Here is a 12569-nt window from a genome sequence, read left to right as displayed (position 1 = left end):
CTGATTGTCGACGGGCAGTATTATTTATAAGCCACTCTTAAACAGTGGAAAGATGACGGTTCCATCCTGCAAGGAATACATTAGCCAGTAAATATATGGAGTGGGCAGAAACAGGACATTTCATGGATCAACAGGGACCAAATGCACTCAAATGAGTGGAGAGCTGCTCGGCTGGCTCCTCAGTGAGGAGCCACTCCTACTAGTTGAGAACCACCAGTGGGAAATGAATACATACTGTATATCTACCTCTTTTACTCCCCTACCTCTCTCTCTCTCTCTCAACAGTCTTAAAAGTACCTTTTTCAGGCCATGCATAAACATTTGCTAAGTGCTAATGCTTACAGTGCTGTTTGCGTTTAACCCTTTAACAATATCGTGAGGCCATGTGTAAGAATGGGTATTTGACTAAGTGGAAGGTCCATTACTTACAGAATACAGGGGACAGATCCGATGTATTAAATCAGTATCCGAGCTTTCAGATATGAATCCAACATGCCAGGTACAGGTGGAGAAAGAAGTGGATGCGATGCAATATAAACAGGGTGGGTGTGAAGGCACATTTCTGCTTAATTTGATGTGTAAGTCTGAGTGTAAATGAATGTTGTAAATGCATGCAGCTTAAACATGGAAACATAATTCCCCTTCAGGAATTACACCAGAAACGAGTAGTTAAGACAACATTGTGCACCGATGCATTCTGAGCGGTGGTCACATTAACAGCACTGTGAATCTTTGGATGCGTAGTTGCATTGAGGAGGAGGTGGATTTAAACTTAATGCCGATTTTTTTCTGCAAGAAAAAGTGTCCTCCATTTGGGAAAGCATGCCATCAATCATAATTTGCAACGTTATCTAAAAAAGCATTTTGGCAATATCATTATTTTAGTTTAACCCTAGATGACAGATTGCATTTGCTGCTTTGTACAAAGCACTCTATGAGAAGACAATATTCCAACCCATTGGTCTGATGATGTCCTTATGGGATGTCTGTGGCCCTGTGATAAGCTAATAAAGCCTTTTTAACAAAGTGAGCAATGGAATCCGACAAGATGGAACTCCGTGTCACTGTCTGTTCCAGTGACATATGACAACAGCAAGCCCCTTAGCTAGCATGCGGTCCCCTCGTCTCCTCCAACTTCCATGTCTCTGTTGATGTTAACTAAACTAAAGTATGTGAAGACTATCTACTTAAAACGTCATACCAACAACAAAACGACGGTCTTACCGACATAGATAAACTCACAAGGACACATTACCTGTTCCTTTTTTCCCCTTATTTTTTTGAAGCTAATGGCTTTTAATGTACGTTCTAAATGTCTGAATTATGCACGCGTGTAAATATTTCATGGGTGTTTTTTTAAAAGACTTGAAACATTAGTTTGAAAGGGTTGTTGCTCATAAGAACCCTGCTCCCCCAGTTTCAGATTATACCGGCCGTTTGATGTTGATGCGATGAACATGGTAGCACTGGGTCACATACTGTAGGCAGGACAGGTCATCAGCAGAGCACATGCAGTTCAGAAGCGCATTACAAATGAATACAGGAATAAGAAGGGGCACAGTGATGATAACTGTTGACAGTGATGCATGCTACTGCAGTAAAGCACAATACTATGGGTGGGTAGGGTACAAAGAAAAGGCTAAATGACATTAGCCACAAGGCCAAATGTCAGAACTTAATTAGATGTGATTACGATATTTCAACTATTGATTTCGTACACTTGGTGAGAAAAATAAAATAGAACAGAGACAGTTGTACTTTTAGATCGTGTGAAACTTAAGAATGAAGGGAGTTTGAATGCTGGGATGTAATATAATGGCGAGAGATGTGCACTTCTAAGGGGTTTAGTTAATTGGTGCTGAAGTTAAAGGAGGAAAGGCTTAAAAAGAACGAGACATTACCTGGTAACACTAAATGTCCGATTATCTAATGAATAGATAATGCGGCGTTTAAAACGCACGTCCTTACGGTACTGTGGAACATGACAATCTTATTAACAGACTGGTTCTTGTCAGGTTCTCTTAAGCCCAATGTAGAGTGAACAGCAATAGGCCTTAGTAATTATTAAATGCTTTAAGTGCTTCGTGTAATACTCTAGGTGATGTATTTTGCATAAGTAAGTCATGTCAGAGGAGAGGGGGGGGGGAGAAGAGAGGAGGACAGGGAATTGACATGAGACCTTCATTTGACTGGATGGTCTTCAATTATGTATTCATTTTAATATCTTAATGATGTCTGCTTAAATATGAGATGAAATATGGATGTGAGTCGTCATGGACACCAGAAAACGATGTGCAGTCTCAAAGACAGCACTCCTGAGCACCTTTTGTCTACTGTGGCGACTACTACACCGACAGGAGAGCGCAGCAAGGGGATCCGTTGATCTACAGGGGCGTGACCGGACATCATTCAGATATAAAACGGTTTCAGATGTTCTACACGAGGTTCTACATATTTATTTGAATAAAACTGGTAAGATATTGCATTCATTTGCCCTTTTAGTACCACAATGAGTGAGTCAACTTTAACTTCTGCACTGCAGTCGAGAAAAAAAACGTTTATCACTTGATGGGAAGGATAGGAATATCCCAGGAGACACCGAAATCAACAGATCTATGCCAGACAATACCATTGCTTTGCTGTAAATCTTTCGGCACCCCAAGTTCTCCTTACCTGCAGATGGCAGACTGACTATAGGCCGGGCCCTCGGCCGCGCTGAGTGCCTGACCCACCTGCGTCTGGGTCAGCCCCAGGGACAAGCGGCGGATTTTGAACGCTTTGGCGAACTCCCGAATCTCCTCCAGGTTGACCCCATCCACTTCGCTGGCGGCCGTCTGGGGGTCTACAATGCAACACAGATAGAGGGGGGTCAAAAAACGAGAAGGACCAAGGCACTCTTCGTATAGTTAAAAGGCCTTTAAAAAAAAACCTATTTGTCAGGGAGTAGAGATGGAGGCAGAGGGAGGGGCGCTAGCACCATTAAACACACCGAATACAAAGAATATAGCTAATTCACACACATTCCACTATAACGTGACATTTCTGGTCTCTGTTGACGAACAACAGGAGTAGCTTTAGAAATATATTATGAATTGAGTTAGCAGTGATTGCCATTCTGGTGCTTCTCTGCCCTCTAGATGATAATAGCGGTCTCTGTACAATATGTACTGTAATGGCATCGAGAGTGAAAGGCGGGCTTTGCGTTTAACGCTACATTGAAAATGCTCCTCATTTAATCTTCAACGTGAAAGCTCATAGACACATAATGGACACAGCAGCACAGAGACGTGTCCATTCAATAGGTTAGTCCACTGTGGTGCCAGTGCCGTTCTCAGCATTCCTCCTGTTTCATTATGAACAATAAGCAGACTGAAAGCCAACAGTTTTATAGCCCAAACTCTGCGCTTTCATCATGGAAAAAGAAGCCTGTGGAATGTTTATTAAGAGGATAATTCCAATCATCTGTCCCTCCTTTGGGGAAGTCAGTTGACACCTCCGCAGAAAGACTGTGCTGCTGTGTGTGCTGCACTACTCAGTTGTTCAACGATGGCATTCGACTCTACTCTAAAGAAGACATTTTATTGTTTAATTGTTGTTTGTAAATTGCTGCTTTTGCGGACCCACATCTAAGTGACTTTGGGGACCTATTTTCCCTGAAGCATTATGAAGAATTTCATAGCTAATAAAAAGTGATTTCACATTGTACATCAATGTCAGGTGCCCTGGCATCCTGCTTACTAAAGCAAAGTTTGTGCCAGTGAATTATTCATCTTGGTCATTATCAATGAATTATTAAAGGAATTTTCCAAGCGTATTGAAGAAAAAAAATCTATCGGGCTGCCATCTTGCCGTGAGGCCTCATAAGAGACGCAGCGATTCTGAGCTTCTCCGGCGGCAGAGCTCTAGACGTGCGAACGTTTGGAGACATGGGACCAAGTCGTCCCAAATGGCACCCTATTCCCAATGTAGTGCACTACTTTGACCAGGACCTATAGTTCTTTTTTATTTTTGACTGAATGGAGGGTTCGCCTCGTCAAATGTAGGGCACTATATACGGAATAAGCTGCCATTTGGGATGCAGGCCCTGAATATCTTAAAAGGATGGGAGGATGGGCACTAGCTGCATCCTCAGTCCTCATCACTTCCACCTTGATGAGCATCTGATTATCCCCAATGGAGAGCCATTGAAGTGTGTTTCTCTATGAAATGATTCGTCCTCTCTGTAAGTGGTGCCCACAACTGTCTGTCCACTGTGATCCATCACTGGTCTCCTTCCTATATGACTGTCTTCAAGGCTTTACAAATAATACCTATTCCATATGATGGCGTTGGATTTCATTTACATTGGGTTTGAAATTCCTATGTACCCTGTGTAGGCATTTGTGATCTAAAAAGACATCGAATGTTTGAAAAAAAAAACATCCGCTCGTTTAGAATAAAAATCTTGGTCATACTTTATTATAGTATGGATACTATCTGTTGATAAGCAACTGCTTGCTAAGGTTACGGTTAGGGTTAGAGTAAGGGTTCAGGTTAGGGTTAGAGTAAGGGTTAGGGTTAAGTTTAGGGTTAAGATAAGGGTTACGGTTAGGGTTAGAGTAAGGGTAAGGGTTCAGGTTAGGGTTAGAGTAAGGGTTAGGGTTAAGTTTAGGGTTAAGATAAGGGTTACGGTTAGGGTTAGAGTAAGGGTAAGGGTTCAGGTTAGGGTTAGAGTAAGGGTTAGGGTTAAGTTTAGGGTTAAGATAAGGGTTACGGTTAGGGTTAGAGTAAGGGTAAGGGTTCAGGTTAGGGTTAGGGTTAAGTTTAGGGTTAGGATAAGGGTTACGGTTAGGGTTAGTAGATAGTTAGGCTAAACGTTAATGATGGTTTGTGGATAGTCTGTAGAGCATCTACAGATGGACTATCCAAATAAAGTGTTACCCTTGGACCTTGCAAAGACAATGAGCTGGACCAGGGCAGTATATTGGCAAGAGGAATGTAGAATTTAAAAAAACGATATTACGTATGAATTCGACACAGAAATAATGCTCCATGTCCACGTACGGGATATTCACCTAAAGGGGCTATGCATTCCTGAACGACGTGGAAGGTGTGCTCCACGATGCATTGACGGAGAACCCCGACTTGATGTTCCCTCTCATACCATGGTGACAATTTGACGGTAGAAATGTGTTCAACATCCACTGAAGTAGCTAGAACGTTTACTAGGTAGCTACGGCCGTTGCCTTGGTAACCAAACAAACAGACTTGCTAGTTTAGCTAACCAAGCCATCAGTCCTAGCTTGCTATTATGAAAATTTAATTCAACGATGACAATAATGTTTTCAGTTCGACTGTTGCTTTCAAAAGCAGCTGAAACATAGAACATGTAAGAATGAACTATAGCCATTGAATTTTACCGTGATGATATACCATGCGTTACAGGGAAATAATGCACGCTCTAGAATGGCCTTCAAGCCAATCAGAAACGAGTATTATCAACAACGCCATGGTGTAATTAAGCAATACGGCCAGAGGAGGTGTGGTATATGGCCAATATACCATGGCTAAGGGCTGTTCTTGGGCACAACCCTTACCCGAGGAGCCTTATTGCTATTTTAAATTGGTTACCAATGTAATTAGAGCAGTAAAACAAAATGTTTTGTCATACCCGTGGTAGACGGTCTGATATACCATGGCTTTCAGTCAATCAGAATTCAGGGCTCAAACCACCAAAGTACATAAAACAAGTTGATCAATGGCAACTTCTTTATATTGAATGCAGAACTCAGTCGCAGATGCCTTCAAAATGAGGGAATGTAGGTGAGTAGCCTGTGACAAATTAAATGTATTTATATTTATCTGACGAAAACAGAGTTTTTAAGGCAACGGTTTGCCTGCTGACAGCCTTAGGGTCTATGATTTATTAAGGGTCCACAGAGGGCTAAGCATTTGGAAACTGAGGCTGGTGTTCATTACACACAGTGTTTTTGATAGTCTAATAAACAGAATATTAAATAAATCCTTTAAGAAGAGGAAGGAGAAAAATCTAAAGTTTCTGGACAAACAGAAATCCAGTGCTCTTGAAATATAAGGTTCACCATACCAAAGACTGTGGTCAATGACAACATGTAATTCTCTGACAACGTAGGTTTATCTGTAGGCTTGAATGCTCTCTTAATATGTGTGTGTGTGTGTGTGTGTGCGCGCGCGTGTGCGAGTGTGTGTGCGTGTGAGTGTGTCACCGGGTACTCACTGCTGACCAGCTGACCCACGCTGAGGGCAGAGGAGGAAGATGAGGACGAGGAGGAGGAAGAGGCCTGGCGGAGAGGACTCTGGCTGTGGGGCATGTGGAGCAGGTTGGGCTGAGACGACAATGGGCCTGTCTGAACATGCTGAGCCTGAGGCAGCTGAGGACACACAGAAATGAAATATTGACTTAAAACAACAACACAGCCCCTATAACGTTGCACCAATAGCACTATAAGCGATCTTCATAACCAACCACAGCAGTTATGGTGACTCTCCAGCACCTGTACATTGCTGTGACACTGCAGCAATTATATTTGACATTAACAGCTGAACATAATAAGATTAGGTTTGTGTAAAGAGGTTATATGATCATTACAGTGTATGCTAACAACTATTCAGAATGATAACACACAATGCACTATCAATAGTCGGGTCAATAGAGTAAACTAGTCAGGGCTAGATTTCTATTGAAACAGACAGTGTTACATTTGTATAGAGACAGACAGTGGGGTTTGATAGGTGATGACTGGTGTTTCTGCTGTTTGTATTTCTCTCTCTCTCTCTCTCTCTCTCCTCCCTCCTCACTCTCTCCTCCATCCTCTCTCTCCACCATCCTCTCTCTCCTCCATCCCTCTCCCTCTCTCTCTCTTTCTCCCTCTGCCATACAGGAGTGTAGAGAACACTATGACAATAGTGTTTTCTCCAGTCGTCAGACACAAGGGAATTGCTAATGAAGGCAGGTCGGTGCAGGAAAAGACACGTGGACACCGCCGCTCCTGTAGCAAACATCATTTAGGATTTACAGGCAATGTGCTTCGGCTCTAAGAAAACGATGCATTTTCATGTTTGAGAGCAAATGAATTGCTCTTACAAGATCAAGCTGATATGTCTTCACTCTAAAGTGAAGGCCGTCTCCTCCGTAAACTAGGTTGGCTTTCCCACTCCTCTCTCTTGCTATTAGTTATTTTCCCCTCGGTATGTGTTTGTTTGGGAAGTGTGGTGGATGTCAACAGAGATGCACATACTGTCAAGACAGTTGACAGGCAGAGAGAATTATCTAGCTTCACTGGAAATATTCCGCACTGCCGGCGCTGACAACCGTAAATTACACCTGTGGAACTGTCGGTGTCGTGTGTCTTTGAAGTGAGGACAAAAACCATAAACATTATTACAAATGCATTCATTCGATCACGAGTGTGATCCGGTGTTCCGTGAAGTCACATTTAAGACCATCTTCTGAGTTAATCCACCCTATCAGGATTGAACTATTGTCCTTGCCATTTACATATCATGTTTCACTTTCTTAACCTGCTTTTTTTTATGGCTGAAAGTCTGGTCATTTATTTGGTTTCTTTGGTATGTGTGCGTCTGACACCTACCATGTATGTACAAGTCCAAAAGAAGGAAGCTATTTACTTTGTACATAAAACTTTTGCACTAGGTGGGATTTAAGCTCACTCATACAAATAGCACTAAAGAACTCGTGTTCTTCTGAGCACAAGAGAGCCTTCTGTCCCTTTTAGAGGTTCAGTCTGGTCTTGTATTGTTTTGCTAGCTAGAGACACATGATTATCCCTTTAAATGTTTGATTTTTAAGGAGAATTACAACATGGTCAGGTCACAGAGGTCAAATAGGTGTAGGGGGGAGTATTTTAGTTTTAGGTGGGATGATGAAAAGCATTGCTTTTTGTTTGGCTCTGCAGGGACTCTGCATACTTCTTGAGAGGGAGTCTAAGAGGATGCCTGACAGGTGCTTTACACACACACACGCACACACACACACACACACACACACACACACACACACACACACACACACACACACACACACACACACTACTGCTCGACAGATTTGATTTCTTTCTGTAGTATTTCTATAATCTTTACTGCCCTAGTCAAAAGAGTCAATTTGAATGGTTTTATCGAAAGCAACGTCTTCCAAACACTGGGACCAATGAAATGTTACAGTTGGGAGTTATGTTTTTGTGAAGGGAAACCTTTTCAAGTTGTGTTTAGACAGAAGATGAGACGACTTGATAGCTGAAAAAAACATCAGACTTGACTCGTTTTGTAAGGGTTACTTTTCTCAAGAGTAAACACAAAAAAAGTTCAATCTACACAGATAAAGATTTTTCTCCTCATCCATTTTTATAGTGTGTATCTATGTGCTCCTGTAACCAGGTTCCCATCCAACCTTTTTATGCCTAAAAAATGTCACGACAGGCCTGATGGAAAGAGCAAATCTGTCAGCAAACTTTCCAAATGTCGACAAAAAACATACGCTAGACAAGGTGGGATCTTTTTGTGATGGTAAAGTTAATTATGCGATAAATGGCGGTGGAAAAGCTTTAATGGGCAAATATGGATACATTTTTTTATTTGACATTTATTTAACTAGGCAGGTCAGTTAAGAAAAAAATATGATTTACAATGACGGCCTAGGAACAGTGGTTTAACTGTTTTTACCTTGTCACCTCGGGGATTCGGCCAATTCTCTAACCACTAGGCTACCTGCCGCTCTAACTATCATGCGATGACATGTCGTGTGGTCCTCCCACTACGGCTCGGGAAAGCATGCAGTTTATTAGGCTACAGATGAAATACGTTATGGTGAACCTCACAGGGGGGGTGAAAGTGCACGGTGATGAGTTTGATGCTCCTTTCCTAATAAATATAGAGGGTCTTCTTCTGGTGACATGACGTTCGATGCTTGGTTGACGTTTGACAAATGTAAATAATCGACGTTTGACAAATGTAAATAATCGACGTTTGACAAATGTAAATAATCGACGTTTGACAAATGTAAATAATCGACGTTTGACAAATGTAAATAATCGACGTTTGACAAATGTAAATAATCGACGTTTGACAAATGTAAATAATCGACGTTTGACAAATGTAAATAATCGACGTTTGACAAATGTAAATAATCGACGTTTGACAAATGTAAATAATCGACGTTTGACAAATGTAAATAATCGACGTTTGACAAATGTAAATAATCGTGCTCGTTTGTCCATAATAATCTCATCATGTAGGCTATACCCGAACTGTATCTGCAAGCTGTTGGCTAGGGCGCACGTACCAATACCGGTGGACACATTCGCTATATAATTGTCTTTGTGACAAAACCATCAGTAGATTTGAACATGCTTTTTTATTCGCACATGGGAATTTAACCACAAAAGTCATTTTTCTAAGCTCTACATCATCACGCACAGCCTTTTATCCGCAGTAAGTCAATTTGATGGAAACATCTCTGGTGGGAAAATGCGCGTCATTTGCTTATGTGGAATTTAGAATAGTCGCATGAGAATCTGTCGCCAATTGGATGGAAAATGTTTTTGGCCTGCAAATGTACTGTGATTAGGAACATATCTTCATGTGTCTGCATTGTGTGTGTGTGCACGCATGTTTGTATCTGTGCATGTGTGCGTGTGTACTGTACGTCTGTGTGTGTGGTTACCTGCTGTCCAGGCTTGATTGGTGACAGTGTGATTCCCTGGGTGTTGATGACAGGCAGGATTTGATTGCCGATCACCGTGGCGATGATCTGGCCCTGGGCGTTGGTCAGAAGCTGGGGTGTAATTGGCTGGACCTGCAGCGCTGGGTTTACGCCCCCTGATTGGCTCGAGGGCCCCCCAGAGTTGGGCATAAGTGGGATCGTTCCAATTATCTACGAAGGAGGGGTGAGAGGAGAAGGGGAAGAAATCAGATGGGTCGTTCCAGTGATCTACAGTATACGGAGAAGTGTAGGAGGGTGAACGTCATTAGAACATATTGTTCGTATGATCTACTGGACAGAAGTATGGAGCAATGTTCATGTTCTGTATGAAATCCCACAGCAAGTAAAACACAGAGCACTGTGCACGTCCACACATGCATATCAGTGGGCGCACAAACCATTAGAATGACAGTACCAAGCCCAGGCGCAGAACACTTGATGGTTGAGTAAGTGTATGAGGGAACGCACAGACAGATTCTCTGATCATCTGTCACAGAGGAGCTTTTATAGGCCAATGCAAGCAAAGGCAGAGCACCCAGCTGGGAGCACACTGCAAAGGTCAGCTCTGAGTACCTGTGTGTGTGCTGGTGCAGACCACTGACTGTGTTATCCATCACCAGGCCAGGAGAGGGGCGTGTGTGTGTGATTCATCTGTGTATATGCGTCTTTGTCCGCTTCTGTTAAGGGGGGTTGGTAATGTGGCTGTGCTGAGAGATCTCCCTCCCTTCCCCTTCCCTCAACGCACACACACACGACCAAACAGCTCCCAGGGTCCCTGGGGTACTTCATCCCCTACTCCCCTCTTCCACTCCCCCCCAGCTCTCCTCTGCGTGGCTGTAATCAGGAAGTGCAGATCAAAAGGGGCGGCAGAGTGTCACCGCAGCGTTTTAGCTCTCAGAGCTGCCAGAGTGCGGCCAAGAGTAGCGCTTTAGGGGGGGACTTAGCGCCTCTTGCCGATGATGAAGGTTAATGTCATCTGGGGTCTGGTCCTGGACAGACAACTTCAATCTCTCTGCCTGCTCTCTCCACTGACAGAACAACAGCACCCAGGCTCATTATGCCAGAGGAGAGTGAACGTGGTTGGGGTTGCCATTATTTTACAAACCTTGTCGTTTGGACCAGGCTGGAAGATTTGGGCTGACACGTTCCTATTTTTAAAAAATAGATATGTAAATAGTCGCAGGCAAAATTCCAAACAAAATAAATGGACATAAGCACAATCAATGTTTTGGTAGCTCATGCTGCCCAGGGTTTCGACCTACTTCAAGCATCGTGTATAAATGAGACACCGGCATAATTTAATCTAGGCAGGGATTCAATTATTACACATGCACCTGTCACTCCATATGATTTCACAGCGAGATGCAAACAGATTCCTTCATACTGTAGTCCAGCATCTCACCACTGCACCCGGTGCTAATCTAATTCTTCCTGCCATACCTCCCTCTGCCTGGTCCCCCTCCCCTCTCTCCCCATTCTCCGTTTGATATAATGTGGAGGGATCAGTGGTAGAATTGTAGGCCGGCAATCTGTAATTCATCCCCTCCACGGCTCATTTGCTTACGTTGCTTCGCATTAAGCGACAGATAATTTATCTCTCTCTCCGCGCTCCGCGTCGCCTGCTCTGATTCCACCCTGTAATGCTCTCCTCTCCTGCCACTTAGCATATTTTATTGCGCCGCCTGACGCTCATGCCTCCCGACGCCTGGCTTCGCGTGCCTCTGTGGCGGTTGACTTGTTCCGCTCAATTATTCATCCTTATTGGACTAAGTGGTTGTTCTATAAACGTAATAACACGGGCAGGGAACTGACAGCTTAGCTCTCGTCCCCGGATGCATCGCTACCGCCGCGCCTTCCCATCTCTCCCTCAGACTTCCTGGGTGTTGCATGGTAGTGCTCCAATGGCGTTTCTCAAGGCAGTCGATTGTGACACTGATTTTGTAAAACATAATACATTTAGAGGGAAGACCTGGTGGGCGGCAGGTGGTGGCCTCGAGCGTCAGGCCAGTGACCGAAAGGTCTGGAGCCGACAAGGTGGAAAATCTGTCGCTGAGCCCTTGAGCAAGGCACTAAACCCTAATTGCTCCAGGGGCGCTGACCAATGACAACCTTTACTGTGACCCCACTCCCTGTGGGTGTCTCAGGGGGAGTTGGGATATGCAAGAAACACATTTCCATCACACATTTGTGTATAACAGAACAAATATAAGCACCCACAAATGATTATTATTTTACCTGTAGATTCACAGAGAGGTCCATGGAGAAGACACACTTTGGTCTCAGACTACAGCCAGTTATGGCATTTTTTAACAACATAGGCTGTGGCACCTTGCAACAAACAATAGTATTGTCAGCTTTGTCCAACCAGCATTCTTAATGTTTCTCTTTCCTTTTTGTCCTTTCCTCCTCTTGTATTTTTTCCCCCAATCGTGACCTTGGTCCTCTCTCTCTGTCTCTCTCTGTCTCTGTCTCTGTCTCTCTCTCTCTCTCTCTCTCTCTCTCTCTCTCTCTCTCTCTCTCTCTCTCTCTGTCTCTGTCTCTGTCTCTCTCTGTCTCTCTGTCTCTCTCTCTCTCTCTCTCTCTCTCTCTCAGCAGAACTCATTAAGATTATGCTGCTCTTCTCTCGTTTCCACAGAAACGTCATGTCATCTCCTCGGCCAGGCCAATCGGTGGTGTTAGCCATGGTGGCCAGACAATATCTTTAGCCATTTTCCCCTCCTTCTCTCTCCGCCAAGGAAATAGAGGCCCGCGTTGGGAAATCCTGACTTCATCTTCATTAGAGCTCCAAGACACCAAGCATATCAATTTTACAAGGGACATGGTATGTAAATTG

The 12569-nt window shown here is 43.5% G+C and overlaps 1 protein-coding gene across 1 annotated transcript in view; it reads right to left on the bottom strand.

Moving 5' to 3' along the window:
* Window positions 1-12569, bottom strand: part of pou6f2 (POU class 6 homeobox 2) — an 89908-nt gene that overhangs the window by 5392 nt on the left and 71947 nt on the right. The window contains exons 6-8 of the mRNA XM_042308911.1: window positions 9698-9907; window positions 6236-6389; window positions 2674-2842 (exon numbers count right to left, since the gene is read on the bottom strand). Coding sequence (XP_042164845.1) covers window positions 2674-2842; window positions 6236-6389; window positions 9698-9907 — 533 coding nt within the window. The remainder of the gene's footprint in view (window positions 1-2673; window positions 2843-6235; window positions 6390-9697; window positions 9908-12569) is intronic.

Source organism: Oncorhynchus tshawytscha, linkage group LG29 (assembly GCF_018296145.1).
Source record: "Oncorhynchus tshawytscha isolate Ot180627B linkage group LG29, Otsh_v2.0, whole genome shotgun sequence".
Classification (NCBI taxonomy): Eukaryota; Metazoa; Chordata; class Actinopteri; order Salmoniformes; family Salmonidae; genus Oncorhynchus; species Oncorhynchus tshawytscha.
The sequence above is the reverse complement of the archived record's forward strand: the minus strand, read 5'-3'. Positions and strand labels throughout refer to the sequence as shown.